This window comes from Eleutherodactylus coqui, chromosome 7 (genome assembly GCF_035609145.1).
Source record: "Eleutherodactylus coqui strain aEleCoq1 chromosome 7, aEleCoq1.hap1, whole genome shotgun sequence".
NCBI classification, from domain to species: Eukaryota; Metazoa; Chordata; class Amphibia; order Anura; family Eleutherodactylidae; genus Eleutherodactylus; species Eleutherodactylus coqui.
The window spans coordinates 27996249-28011840 of record NC_089843.1 but is presented as its reverse complement, the minus strand read 5'-3'; the positions used below and the strand labels follow the sequence as shown (position 1 = coordinate 28011840).

General features: G+C 45.9%; 1 protein-coding gene across 1 annotated transcript in view; it reads right to left on the bottom strand.

Annotated features, from left to right (window-relative positions):
- The window catches only part of LOC136573456 (vomeronasal type-2 receptor 26-like), a 113488-nt gene that overhangs the window by 87449 nt on the left and 10447 nt on the right, over nucleotides 1-15592 (bottom strand). Inside the window, exon 3 of the mRNA XM_066574745.1 lies at nucleotides 885-940. Coding sequence (XP_066430842.1) covers nucleotides 885-940 — 56 coding nt within the window. The remainder of the gene's footprint in view (nucleotides 1-884; nucleotides 941-15592) is intronic.

Here is a 15592-nt window from a genome sequence, read left to right as displayed (position 1 = left end):
TCCACCAGATACCCCGAGAAGACAAAAAAATCAAGCAGATATGCAAAAATTCTTAAAGAAAAAGAGCACACAATCTCCAAGCGCTATGGCAAGATCACATCCATCACAAAACACGTCAGACCAAGCACCTCAGGACTCAGAACTAGATAGCGAGATTGAAGAGGAGGAAAGTGACCTAGGTGCCCAAATCTCTAAATCATTCCTACAGAAAGCCCTCCTCAAGGTTACTAAACCAATAATGTCAGAACTAGCCGACATAAAGTCAGAATTACAACAAATTGGACACAGAGTAGAAGACCTTGAAGGATCGTGCTCTGCTCATACCTAGACCGAGCTCTCACTTTAATAGAAGACCAAGAGAACTGTAGCTGAAGATGCAATATTCGGATAAAAGGCCTTTCTGAATCCTGGGCAGCAGAATCACTACGTAAAGTGGCAGGTGAATTGTTCACAGATCTGCTAGGAGAAGAGAGGGCCTCACGAATTCAGATAGAACAAATTCACAGAACAATTAGACCCAAACCCAAGGCAGAGGAACCGCCAAGAGACGTAATATGCGGTTTACTCTCCTACACGGTTACAAATGCAATACTAAATGCTTCAAGGTCACACCAACCTCTTAAATACAGTGACTCTCAAATACAACTTTATCAGGACATTGCACCCTCCACGCTGGTGAAAAGACGTATACTGAGACCTCTTCTAGAAGTACTAAGAACAAAGGGAATCCAGTATTCCTGGTTATTCCCATTTGGACTGGCGATCAACAATTCAGGACGCAGAATCACAGTCAGAACCCCAGAGGACCTCGACTTAATTTGGCAACATCTGGACATCGAACCAATTGCGATACTCTCCTGGTTGCCTACACAGTACGAACTAACCATCCCTCCATTACCAGAAGGAGAGTCTTGGAAAACAATCTCCAAGTTCAAATCACCTAAAAATAAGAAATATCTGGCAAAACCATCAGCTTAAGACACTAAGAGAGGTTCAACTCATAGTGTGATGGACTCTGGGGAGAGCAGTGCGTATGGACAAATAGGGAGAGGGAAAGTGGCAAGACTTTACGGATCCATTACATAGTACGCCCCAAGCTGTGACACTCATGTCTTGAGTGTCTCGTCCTGCATCCTGGGCTATCAGACGAACTCATTAATCCAAAAGAGAAAATGGAGTTGTCCCGCCTCCCCACTGCGGCATTGACCAAAGACAACTGACGGAGGAGGAATGGTCTGGGTGGTCCCGCGATTAGGCGGAACTGGTGATGCGGAGGTTGGAAGTTGACACAAGACGTGAGGCAGGGGCTCGAGTCAGCCTCATCTTCAGATCCTATGAATTGCGGACAACCTAGTCTGGAGGGGGGGGGGAGCATTGTAGGGCTTCTGGGGTCTACGGGGGTCGACCACCTGGGGTCCTCGGCCCGACGGGCCACCCATAGAATAGAACAGAATACCTGCAATCCAAGTACAAAGAAGTACTTTATGTTAATTGTGAAAAAGGGGGGACGAGTGAGGGGATATATCACTTTTTGTTTCCAGTTCTTTTGCTTCTACTTCTCATCTCTCTCCTAACCTCCCCCCCAGCTCTCCTTCCCTCCCCATCTACATACAGGTCGAGGCGTACTGACACTCTTGGTGTGGCGCTAAGCCCACCTCCCCAGAGGAAAAGACATTCTGGTTGGTGCAGATCAGGTTGAAGAAGATGCATGACCCCACCCTCCACCAGAGTGAACATCACACATGAGTGAGACTGCTACACACACAACAGGAACACTAACCCCCCCCACCTCTGCTGGGGGGTAGCTTACTGATGAGAAAGACACCGACAACAGAGATCCACTCTGTGGGTTGTCGGGGTGCTTCTGATCCACACACATAACCTAAATAGTTTGATCAATTAATTGACCAGACACTCTGTCTTGGTCAAGAAGTTCAAGTTAGCTATCTATCCCCCTCCCCTCTTCCTACTCCTCCCACACACCTTACCCTCGATTTAACTGGAAACCAAGTTTTCTCTAATATGCCCACCATGCTTTCACCCCTTACCAATACCTCATACTACTCCCCAAATAACAAATCCCGCCAGCAAAAAAACACATCCTCTCAAATAGATAAAACAACTATTTCCACCTTCAATACAAAAGGCCTTAACACACCAAATAAAAGACACCACATACTCTGGTTATTAAGGAAAAGTAAAACCAAAATAGCATTCTTTCAAGAAACACACTTCAAAAACAATAAAATCCCTGCACTTCCGAGAAACTATTTTGCACAATGGTACCATAGTTGCAACCCTACTTCAGCATCTAAAAGAATATCCATAGCTATTCACAAAGATCTACCCTTTCAAATTATAAAACAACACGCAGACACTGAGGGCCATTTCATTTTTGTTGAAGGCACAATAAACGGTATGCACTACACTCTAGCTAATATCTACGCCCCTAATACCAACCAAACCAAATGGATAATAGATACATTACTCAGTCTGAAAGCCTTCGCCGTTGGACACATAATCTTAGGCGGGAGATCTCAATGTCACTTTAAACCCGCTCCAAGACTCTTCGAGGGGAGAGTCCCAGGTCTCGCAGAGAGCTCTAAAAAGGATCCACTCAGCTCTACAGGAAATGAATTTGATCGACTCATGGTGGTACAAACACCCAACGGAAAAAGACTATACCTTCTACTCTCAGGTTCATGCCTCATACCAGAGACTTGACTATATCTTTATATCAGCTAGATTTTACTAAATGTAGTTCACCAATCACAAATTGACAACATCACAATTTCCGACCATGCCCCGATGCACACCAGAATAAACATTATGCCTAACAATTTAGGTGAGTGAAGATGGCACCTGAACGAATCAATATTAAAGGGGTTGTCCCGCGAAACAAAGTGGGGGTATACACTTCTGTATGGCCATATTAATGCACTTTGTAATGTACATTGTGCATTAATTATGAGCCATACAGAAGTTATTCACTTACCTGTTCCGTTGCTAGCGTCCCCGTCTCCATGGTGCCGTCTAATTTTCAGCGTCTAATCGCCCGATTAGACGCGCTTGCGTAGTCCGGTCTTCTCCGTCTTGAATGGGGCTGCTCGTGCTGGAGAGCTGCCCTCGTAGCTCCGCCCCGTCACGTGTGCCGATTCCAGCCAATCAGGAGGCTGGAATCGGCAATGGACCGCACAGAAGACCTGCGGTCCACTGAGGGTGAAGATCCCGGCGGCCATCTTCGCAAGGCAAGTAAGAAGTCACCGGAGCGCGGGGATTCGGGTAAGTACTGTGCGTTTTTTTTTTAAGCCCCTGCATCGGGTTTGTCTCGCGCCGAACGGGGGGGCTATTGAAAAAAAAAAAACCGTTTCGGCGCGGGACAACTCCTTTAAAAGAGGAGTAACACAAACGAGATAATTAAAGGTTGAACAGAATTCTTCTAAATCAATTCAAAAGATAACACAAACTTTCCCATCATATGGGAAACACACACAGCCTATGTGAGGGGGTTGTTCATTTCATTGGGTTCAAAACTAAAGTAACAAAAACAAATGAAAATTGATGATATATTAATAAAAAATAGCTTCTCTAGAACAGAAAAGAAAACTCTCAGCAGTAGTTAAAGTACAAACCGAACCTAACTCCCTCAGAGACCAACTAAAGTCACTTCTGAAAAAAAAAAAGTTCTCTAGATCCTTTTTGAATTATAAACAGAAGATATATGCACATGGGGACAAGGATGGGAAACTTATGTCAGCATAAAAAAGGCGAGAGAAAAGACACACATCAAAGAAATTAGAAAAGATACAGGGCAGAAAATCTCATCTACTCAGGATATAGCGGCAGAATTCCAATTATATTACACCAAACTATATAACCTAGACGAGAAGTTAGCGCAAACAGACTCAGAAGATAAATATAAAAAAATGGACGCATTCCTAAAAAACTTAACACTTCCCTCACTTAGCCCGGAAGAAGCCGCACATTTACTAGCTCCTGTAAGTCAGGATGAACTAACTGAGACTATAAATAGTTTCCCCAATGGCAAGAGCCCGGGGCCCGATGATCTCACAATATGCTAGTCTAAAATTCTACAACAAATGATAGAACCCCAACTCAGGCTTACACTAAATGCAATTTTGAATGGTGCTCCATTTCCTAAACAATAAGCAAGAAGCACATATCGCCCTTATACATAAAGAGGGCAAAGACCCCACCCAATGTAACAATTATAGACCTATCTCCTTATTAAACCTAGACATAAAAATCTGGGCCAATTTAACCCCTTAATGACGCAGGCATTTTTCTTTTTCCATTTTCGTTTTTTCCTCCCCCCTTTAAAAAAATCATAACTCCTTTATTTATCCATCCACGTCGCTGTATGAGGGCTTGTTTTTTGCGGGACGAGTTGTATTTTTCAATGGTGCTATTTAAACTACCATATAATGTACTGAAAAGCTTTTAAAAAATTCTAAGTGGAGTAAAATGAAAAAAAAACGACATTTTGCCATCTTTTAGTGCGTCTTGCTTCTACGGCGCACAAATGGCAACAAAAACGACATGATAACTTTATTCTATGGGTCGGTACGATTACTACGATGCCAAACTTGTATAGGTTTTTTTTTACTATACTCCTCTTTTTTTTTTTTAAAGACATAAAAATTTTTTCAATTATTTTCTGCGGTCATTTTGTACACGCAATAACTTTTTTATTTTTCCGTCGACGTAGTTGAGCAAGCTTTCATTTTTTGCGGGATGTACTGTAGTTTCTGATAGTACCATTTTGGAATACATACGACTTTTTGATCGCTTTTTATTGCGTTTTTTCTGGGAGACAGGGTAACTAAAAAAATGCATTTCTGGCGTTCTTCATTTCTTTTTTCGAACAACGTTCACCGTGCGGGAAAAATTATGTGGTACTTTGATAGTTCGGACTTTTACGGACGCGGTGATACCAAATACATATTTTTAATTTATTATTTAGATTTTTTAATAATAGATATGGCAAAAGGGGGGTGATTTAAATTTTTACAACTTTTTTTTTTTTTCAATTAAAAAAAAACTTTATTGATTTTTTTTTTTACTTTACTTTGAGGTCCCCCTGGGGGACTTTAAGATGCGATGCTTTGATCGCTCCTGCAGTATGACGTAATGCTATAGCATTACGTCATATTGCTTTTTGACAGGCAGCCTATGAAGCCACCCCACGGGGACGGCTTGATAGGCAGTCTGCTAAGGCAGCCCTGGGGCCTTTCATTAGGCCCCCGGCTGCCATGACACATGCACGGCTCTCCCGATCTCACCGCGGGGGGGCCGTGCGGGACCCCCGAACATCGTTCGGGGGATTTAAATGCCGCTGTCAGAATTGACAGCGGCATTTAAATGGTTAATAGCCGCGATCGGCCGCACGGCCGCTCGCGGCTATTGCCCGCGGATGTCAGCTGTTATAAACAGCTGATGCCCGCACTGTATGAAGAGAGGTTGCATCGCAACCTCTCTTCATACATACCCCGACGCTCCATGACGTACCAGGTACGTCATTGGTCGTTAAGGGGTTAATAGCTTGTCGCTTAAGCAAAATTATCCCCAAACTAATAATGGAGGAACAAACAGGCTTCGCAAAGGGTAGGGAGGGCAAAGATAATTCGGCAATACTGCTTCACTCTATACAACACGCCAAAAAAAAAAAATCCTTTGATATTCCTAGGAATAGACGCAGAAAAAGGCTTTGACCGTGTTGACTGGACTTTCATGAGAGCAGTTCTGCATAAATTCAATTTTCCCCCAATTTTCAAGCGGTTAGATAAAACCCAGAAATACTATTGGAGGAGAATGCATCTAATCGGCAGCATTCGCAGTCGATGTTCTCTTCTTAATCACGAATCCTCTACAAGGCCTTACCAACTTAAATAAATTACTAGACCTATACGGCAGTTTCTCCAATCTAAAAGTTAATAAAAACAAATCAGTAATACTGAATATATCTTTACCCCCGCATAGAGCAGTGGAGATCAAGAAATCATCCCCGTATGTCTGGTCAGAACACTACATTGACTATTTAGGCATCAAGATATGTGGCTCCCCAGACCAAAAACCTACTGATCTAGAGATTTTAACATCCTGCTGAGGGGCATCTGCGAGACCTGGGACTCTCTATCCCATGAACTAGCACCCTCACCCAATACACGTTTTGCATTAGGCAACCAAAGATCTGGACTCCAGAAAATTTGTGGAACACCTTTGAAGGTCGATCAATTTATGACCTACAAGCCATCATACATAAAGATCCTATTACCATAATAAATACACTAGCTCCGCAAGGGAAGTTTCATGAGCTACACATCGTGCACCTATCGGATTCAATTTCAAACTTTAAAATAGATTACCCGTCTTCAAGACCTATGACAGAATTTGAAAGACTGATAAATATCCAAAATAAAGAGGCTAGGAAAATATTGAATCTGATTAAAGTTCTTACAACAAAGCGTACCTTAGCTAGACCAACCCACATCTCATCGGAACTTAAAATAATATTTAAGACTTCGTATGGTGTCTCCCCGTGTGTCCGTCTCCCAGAAAACCACTATAAACTGCTCGCCAGATGGTATAAAACCCCAGAGTGGTTGTTTACCTATAAACTAGCAGAGTCATATAGGTGCTGGAGATGTCAAGAGCATTCGGGATCATTCTTACATATTTGGTGCAACTGCAAGAAAATCAAACCCTTCTGGGTAGAAGTAGGGAGTGAAATCGCAACGATTCTCAAAAAAACATTCCAGCTATCCTCTGATGTAGTAATATTAGGCAGACCGAATAAGACATTCAACCCCTTAAAAGACAAACTAATCTCCTGCATGATAGCAGCAGCAAAAGCCTTAATTCCCCTTCACTGGGGTAGCACAACCCCCCCATCTATAGAGATGTGGAAAAAAAAGTTAAGTCAAATCCACCAATTTGAAGAACTACTCAGCTGGACAAACTCAGCATATACTTCATTTCTTGAAGTTTGGTCGCCCTGGAAAACCCACAGTTTGGGCACCAAAATAAACACCTAGATACTTAGGGACAGGATCCCACAATTTTCAGAATGCACTCTTATACTCACCCCATTGCACCACATCCCCTTGAGAGGGATAATGGGACGAAATGAAATAGCCACACTTCCAAAAAGTGCGTTAGAACTTACACCGGAAGACCAAACATAAACCTTCATACCAAATTTAGCCTCAAAGAAAAACAAATTTGTAAACTCTGGCAGAAATATTGCACAAACCTTCCCCCCCAACCCCCCAACTCCCCTCTCAGTTATCACCCTTTACGCTATCTAATCTCTATGCATGACTGTATCTCCCCTTCCTATAAATCACACCCCCCCCCCAGCAACTCGAAGGCTGACCCGCACCAAAGAGCCGCAAGATAGTAACCTCTAGGTGGCTGTCTCTCTTTTAATCCCCCGATGGAGATGCGGCCACTTATGTCCACACGATTCTGAATGCGAAGGACAATTTTTTATAGCTAAGAGGAGAGAAGGCGAAGCTATAGGGGCGGTGTCACCAACGGAGAAGCTGAAGTTAGAGGGTAGCGTCAGCGAAGCGAGAGAGGACGCCTTGTCCCTCGACAGCTGATATAACCTGCCCTACCTTTCCTCATCCCCCTTCTATATTCTCTATATTCTTTACATTGGTCATTTGACTTACAATGTTTATATCTTATGTTGTTAAAAGTGATCTCAGCCGCTTATCTCGTGCCACATAATAAAGCCTTTAAGCATACCTAGATAGGCGGGGAGAGGTGACTGAGATTAACTGACAGTTAAAAAACCTGAATACATCGTTACACTGAAAATGAAACGTAGCAATAATCTGCATCTTTTTTTTGATTCTTGCAAAGATAAACTGTTAATACGGAATAAGAACATCTATGCTAAACATATTTGTTACTGTTAAAGAAAAAAAATTCTATAAAAAGTGATTTAACATAATAGGCCCAAGTGTTATATAATGCAGATCGAGAGGACACACAAGACTGTACACATTTTACTCTGCCTATTTTTGGCCTAAAGCCTTTGCATAATAGGCCCAAGTATTATATAGTGTAGATCAATAGGACAACAAAGGACTATGCACATTTTACACTGTCTATTTTTGACTGAAAGCATTTGCATAATAGGCCCAAGTGTGTGTCCTGTTGACCCATGCTATCTAACAAGACTTTACACATTTTACACTGCCTATTTTTGGCTTAAAGCGTACTTAAAATTCCATTAGTGTGTGTCCTCTCGATCCACACTATATAACAAGACTGTACACATTTTATAGTGGGTTTTTTTGGCCTAAAGTGTACGCAAAATACCTCGCAGTTTGCGTAGCATTTTGACGCCGTGCATTATACAACATGATCAACACTAGGGGTAAGGGTCGAGGACGTCGACGTGCGCGTCCCAATGAGGTGTGGGCAGAGGCCAAGGTCTTGGGCTGGTTGAAACAGCGCCAGGTTTGGCCACTCAAATTTCTACATAGTACATGCTGTCTTTCCCTGGGGCACTAGTTAAAGAGCCCCTCCTAGAGAGGCAGGGGCAGGGACAGGCAGTTGCCACCTGAATTAAGCAAGTACGAGCTGTCGCTCAACAAATATTTCAGGTTTTTATCTGCACTCTTGGTAAACAAATCTTTCAAGGGTGAACCTATACTCTTGATAAACAAAACCTTTTAGAGGTTCACCTATACTCTAGGTAAACAAATCTTTCAGGGGTTCACCTGCACTCTGGGTGAAAAAAATATTTTGTTTTAGAATGGGTTGTTGAATTGTGGAGATGTGTAGAAGTACTGGCATCTGAGTCCCCTTTATGCCCACATTTGTGGCTCATGAAAGTTTGTGATGGAGGTGGCATGGGATTGGAATTATGATCATATGTTAATTTATCAGTATTTCTCATCAGCATTGTGGGCTATCGCACACAATTTCCAAGAGGGTCACTGCCAGGCCTTGCCAACCCTCTGCACTGTGTATCTCCTGTTCCTCCCCATTGAATACGCACTTATAAAAAGACATGAGAGTGGTGTGGCTATCAAGTGACCGTGTGGGGTGCGCGAAGGGGTGCACTTTACCCCATCTGGTATGGAGACAGCTGGATACTGCGCTGGGAAATATTTCAGTATGCTGTGGACGCAGGTTCTCATCTGCGTTCTGGGGGTCATAGGACAGCAATGCCAGCATGTAACACAGGAGAAGAGGCGGTGGTGTCACACGCAGGCGGTGATTGGCCTTCGCTGCACCTAGTGTGGTGCTTAGCTAAGATGTGTCAGCGTGTGTGCCTTGCTGATTATGGTCTGCCTCAAGTAAATTGTTAGGGGGTGACCACCAGGCTCTTGTCCACAATTTGGCTTAATAGTGCAACCTGGGAGCCTCAGATGCATCCATGCATGCTGCCCCTGCTGTTTCCTATCCATTTCTGTGGTGTTTCCATCACTTTCTGATGTTTTCAGGTGAATCACACACCCTCCCCTATGCCGAGCATGGGTTACCTTGAAAAATGCCTGAGTCTCCTATTGACTTCAATGGGGTTCGTTACTCAAAATGAGCTCTCGAGCATTACGAAAAGCTAGACTTGAGTAACAAGCACCTGAGTATTTTGGTGCTCGCCCATCTCTAATTTAGATCTATTGCAAGTAATAACACTATTTTGATGTTCTGCTTTCAAACCTGCTATTGGATGGAGCATAGCTGGGATGCACCGTGTATGCTCTGTGGAGTGTGCTCCAGTATTGATGAACAGCCAGAGCATGTGCTCCAGAAATATACCTAGCAATGATGAACAGGAACAATGTTTTTTCTACAATCAAAGCATGCTTGGATTGCAATGATAAATATGTCTCTGCAGATAAATGTCTCTGCAGATAACAGATGAGCTATCCATGTGAAGAGAAGGATAGCTTTTTATGGATGAATTTCATCAGGTGGGGGGAACTAAAACATTCCTAGAATGACACATATGTGGCCTGTTATTACCAGTCAGTGCCAATCTCATTTTAAGGGCTAATTCACACAAGTGTATATCGGACAGCGTTTTCACGGCTGGCCGATATACACTACCATGTGATGCACGGGCTCAGTGTATATGCCGTCAGGCATAGTGAGACAGCATAGCTCTTTTATGCTGTCACCCCTTCCCACAGGCTCACCTCCTCTCTCCTCCCCTCTGGCTGCTTGCAATGGGAGGGGCAGAGCTTAGCTCCGCCCCGCCCCCTCCCATTGCAAACAGCTGCAGGGGAGGAGAGAAGGAGGAGGGAGTTTAGCAGTCACGGTGCTAAGCTCCCTCTAACCTCCTTTCTCCGGCCGTCATTGGCTCCCATCGGACATTATGGCATCTGCCGTAGTCTGGCCAGAAGGATTGTACCAGGGCTATCTTTCCTGCCTGGCGTAAAAGCACCCAGCTGGATGTTTTTACGCCGTGGAAATATCCCTGTGTAAGCTGATGCATTGGAATCTAATGCATGAGATGGTAATGTATATCGGCCAGCCAGGAAAACGGCGGCCGATATACGCTTTTGTGAATAAGTCATAAGTTTCAAGTTGTCATAATTAACAGATGCAAGCTTTCTAATTTTTTCATCAGTATAGCTGAAAAAGATCTTGTATTTTGCAGGATGAGTTATAGTTTTTATAAGAACCAAGTTTGAATTCATGTAGTGTATTAAATAACTTTCATTATTTTTTGCTGTTTGTTTTTTGGGAATTATTTTTATGGCATTCACCATGTGGTATTGATATTCTGTCAATTTTATTCTATGGGAAATTATGATTATAACACCAAATTCGGTTGTATTATGTTTATTTACTTTCCCACAACAAAAACACTTTTTATAAAAAGACTTTCTGTGTCACCACTAGAGATGAGCGAGCACACTCGTCCGAGCTTGATGCTCGTTCGAGCATTAGGGTACTCGAGATGCTTGTTACTCGAATCGAACACCACGCAGTACTCGAGTAAATTCCATTTCCTTCCCCGCATGTTTAGCGCCATTTTCTACCCAATAGACATGCGGGGAAGGCATTATCACTTCCTCCGGTGATGTGTCAGCCCTATCCCACCCCCTGCAGTGAGTGGCTGGTGAGATCAAGTGACCGCCGAGTACTTAAAGCGGTCTCCCCCGTGGCTTGCCTCAAACACGCGCTGGCAGAGATTAGGGAAAGTGCTGCTGCTGATATAGGGAAAGTGTTAGCGTAGGTCCTGTCTTCAAGAACCCCAACGGTCCTTCTTAGGGCTACATCTGACCGTGTGCATTACTGTTGTGGCTAGCTGGGAGCAGTAGTGCACACTTTTTTTTTTCATCTCGGGCTGTGCAGGCCATTTAGGCTATAGCGTTCTCAGTCTGCAGTGTATTATACAGAGTATAGGAAAGTGCTGCTGCTGATATAGGGAAAGTAATAGCATAGGTCCTGTCTTCAAGAACCCCAAAGGTCCTTCTTAGCGCTACATCTGACCGTGTGCATTTTACTTGGTGCCTGCTGGGAGTAGTAGGGCTTCCATTTTTGTTTAACGCAGCTAGGCCAGTTTGCAGCCTTTCAGTTAGACTTTTTTCTGACTGCAGTGTGTACAATACCGCTCTCACCGTGAAAGTGCACACAAATTATTCCTAGCCTGCTGCGAACTACCTCATTTATACCGTTCTCTGTCTGCAGTGAACTAGACACAGAGTGTTGGGGCAACAGCCACTTCTACAGGGAAAGTTATATACACTATACAGTCCGTATCCTCCGTGCAAAAACCCCAAAGCTCCTTCTTAGGGCTACATCTGACCGTGTGCATTTTACTTGGGTCCTGCTGGGAGTTTTAGTGCTTCAAGATTTTTGTATAACGCAGCTAGGCATGTTTGCAGCCTGTCAGTTAGACATTTTCTGGCTGCAGTGTGTACAATACCGCTCTCACCAGGAAAGTGCACTCAAATTATTCCCAGCCTGCTGCGAACTACCTCATTTATACTGTTCTCTGTCTGCAGTGAATTAGACAGCGATCTCACCGCTAAACAGTACTGTAAAATTACCAGGGCCATTGCAAAGTATTTCAGCTCAGCCGATGTGCAGAGCGTCTCACAATACCCTTTCCTTGTTGGGGTTGAGATAGCCGCAGTTACCAGCACTATCCACTGACTTTAGAGTCTTCTCCCACCCCACACAGCCTCTATTATCTACAAGTCTCTGCGAGCAGTAAATTACCCCTAGGTACAAGCGCAAGACAGTGGGTTACTTTTTTCAAGTCACAGCATAGAGCCTCCGCTATCTACAACTCTCTGTGTGTGGTGAATTAAGCAATAGTTGTCAGTGCTGTACAGTGGGTTAATTTATTTGGGCCCTGCTCTATTCTTAATCCGCCATGATGAGGAGTAGGGGTAAGGGTCGAGGACGTGGGCGCGGACGTCCAAGTGAGGGTGTGAGCACAGGCCAAGTTCCTAGTCCAGGTGAATCACAGCCGGCTGCTGCGAGATTAGGAGAGAGGCAAGTTTCTGGGGTCCCCAGCTACTTATTACAATTTATGGGTCCCCGTAGTAGACCTTTATTACAAACAGAGCAGTGTGAGCAGGTCCTGTCGTGGATGGCAGAAAATGCATCCAGCAATGTATCGACCACCCAGTCTTCTACGCAGTTCACTAGTCCCGGCTTAGGGACTGCAACTCTGAATCTTCTGGCTGCTGCTCCTCCTTCCTCCCAGCCTCCTCACTCCATAAACATGACATATTCAGACTCCCAGGAACTGTTCTCGGGTCCCTGCCATGAGTGGGAAAAACTGGTTCCTCTCTTACCTGAGGAATTTGTCGTGACCGATGCCCAACCTTTGGAAAGTTCCCGGATTCCGGGTGATGAGGCTGGGGACTTCCGGCAACTGTCTCAAGAGCTTTCAGTGGTTGAGGAGGATGATGATGAGACACGGTTGTCTGTCAGTGAGGTAGTAGTAATGGCAGTAAGTCCGAGGGAGGAGCGCACAGAGGATTCGGAGGAAGAGCAGCTGGACGATGAGGTGACTGACCCCACCTAGTTTGCTAAGCCTACTGAGGACAGGGCTTCAGAGGGGGAGGCAAGTGCAGCAGCAGAACAGGTTGGAAGAGGCTGTGGAGAGGCCAGGGGTAGAGGCAGGGCCAGAGCAAAGAATCCCCCAACTGTTACCCAAAGCCCCCCCCCCCCTCGCGGCAAGCCTCTGTGCAGAGGGCTAGGTGTTGAAAGGTGTGGATGCTTTTCAGTGAGAGCGCGGATGACCGACGAACAGTGGTGTGCAACCTGTGTCGCACCAAGATCAGCCGGGGAGCCACCACTACCAGCCTCACCACCACCAGCATGCGCAGGCATATGATGGCCAAGTACCCCACAAGGTGGGAAGAAGGCTGTTCACCGCCTCCGGGTCACACCACTGCCTCTTCCCATGTGCCCCAACCTTCCACACAGATCCAATCCCCCTCTCAGGACACTGGCACGAGCGTCTCCCGGCCTGCACCCACAACCTAGCTCCATTGTCCTCCACGCCATCCAGCAATGTCTCTCAGCGCAGCGTTCAGCTACGGACACGTGGACAAGTACTGGTGGGCAGGGCCACTATATCTCCCTGGCGGCAGATTGGGTGAAATTGGTGGAGGCTGGGACTAAGTCAGAGCCTGAGACCGCTCAAGTCCCACACCCAGAACAGCGGGTCCTACCTCGGTGCTGGTATCTGCGGCAGTTTATGGCACCTTCTCTAAACCCTCCCCCTCCTCCTCCTATGCAACCTCTACCTCTCAATTAAGAAGTGTGAGCACGTCGCCAGCAGTCGGTAGAGAGTGGCAGCACAGCGGTGGGCAAGCATCAGCAGGCCGTGCTGAAACTACTCAGCTTAGGTGACAAGAGACACACGGCCCCCGAACTGTTGCAGGGTCTGACAGAGCAGACCGACTGTTGGCTTTCGCCGCTGAGCCTCCAACTGGGCATTGTAGTGTGTGACAACGGCCGTTACCTGGTGTTGGCTCTGCAGCTCGGCAGCCTCACACACGTGCCATGCCTGGCCCACGTCTTCAATCTGGTCGTTCAGCGCTTTCTGAAAAACTACCCTCACTTGTCTAAACTGCTGGGCAAGGTGCGCCGCGTCTGCGCACATTTCCGCAAGTCCACCACCGACGCTGCTGCCCTGAGGACCTTGCAACATCAGTTTCAGCTGCCAGAGTACTGACTGCTGTGTGACGTGCCCACACGGTGGAATTCTACGCTGCACATGTTGGCCAGGCTGTATGAGCAGCGTAGAGCAATAGTGGAATATCAACTCCAATATGGGCGACGTAGTGGTAGTCAGCCTCCCCAATTCTTTACCGAGGAGTGGGCCTGGATGGCAGATATCTGCCAGGTCTTCAGAAACTTTGAGGAGTCTACCCAGATGGTGAGCGGCGATGCTGCAATCATAAGCGTTACCATCTCGCTGCTATGCCTGCTGAGAAGTTCGCTGCAAAGTATAAAGGCCAACGCTTTGCGGTTGGAACAGGAGACGGGGGATGACAGTATGTCGCTTGATAGCCAGACCACCCTCATGTCTATATCTCAGCGCCTTTTGGAGGAGGAGGAGGGGGAGGAGCAGGAGGAGGAAGGGGAAGAGACAGCTGAGCCCACTGCAGAGGGTATTCATGCTACTTGCTTCTCATCTGTTCAGCGTGTATGGGCTGTGGAGGAGGAGGATCTTGAAAGTCATTTCCCTAGTGAGGACAGCCATGTCTTGCGTACTGGGACCCTGGCACACATGGCTGACTTCATGTTAGGCTGCCTTTCTCGTGACCCTCACGTTAGACACATTCTGGCCAACACGGATTACTGGATGTACACCCTTCTCGACCCACGGTATAAGGAGAACCTTTCCACTCTCATTCCCAAAGAGGAAAGGGGTACAAGAGTGATGCAATACCACAGAGCCCTGGTGGAAAAAGTGATGCTAAACTTCCCATCTGACAGCGCTAGTGGCAGAAGGCGCAGTTCCAAGGGCCAAGTAGAAGGGGAGGCGTGGAGATCAGCAGCATGTACAGCGCAGGCAGGGGAACACTCTCCAAGGCCTTTGCCAGCTTTCTTGCTCCCCAGCAAGAGTCGGAGGGAGCACTGTAAAAACATGGTGAGGGAGTACGTAGCTGATCGTACCACCATCCTCCGTGATGCCTCCGCTCCATACAACAATTGAGTGTCAAAGCTGGACACGTGGCACAAACTTGCGCTGTACACCCTGGAGGTGCTGGCTTGCCCTGCCGCTTGCGTCTTGTCAGAGAGGGTGTTTAGTGCAGCTGGGGGAATCATCACAGATAAGCGTACCCGCCTGTCAACTGCCAGTGCTGACATGCTTACACTTATAAAGATGAACAAAGCCTGGATTTCCCCAGACTTTTCTTCTCCACCGGCGGAGAGCAGCGGAACCTAAAGATTCTTTTCGCTGCAACCGGAGAAAAAAGCATTCTCTATCATCGGAAAAAAAGGGGGAATTAGTTTTGTCAATCACTCTCGGATATTAGTCCTCCTCCTCCTACTCCTCCTCCTAAAACATCATGTCATCACGCTGAACTGCCAATTTTTCTGCGGCCCAAGAGGCTCTGCTTACAAT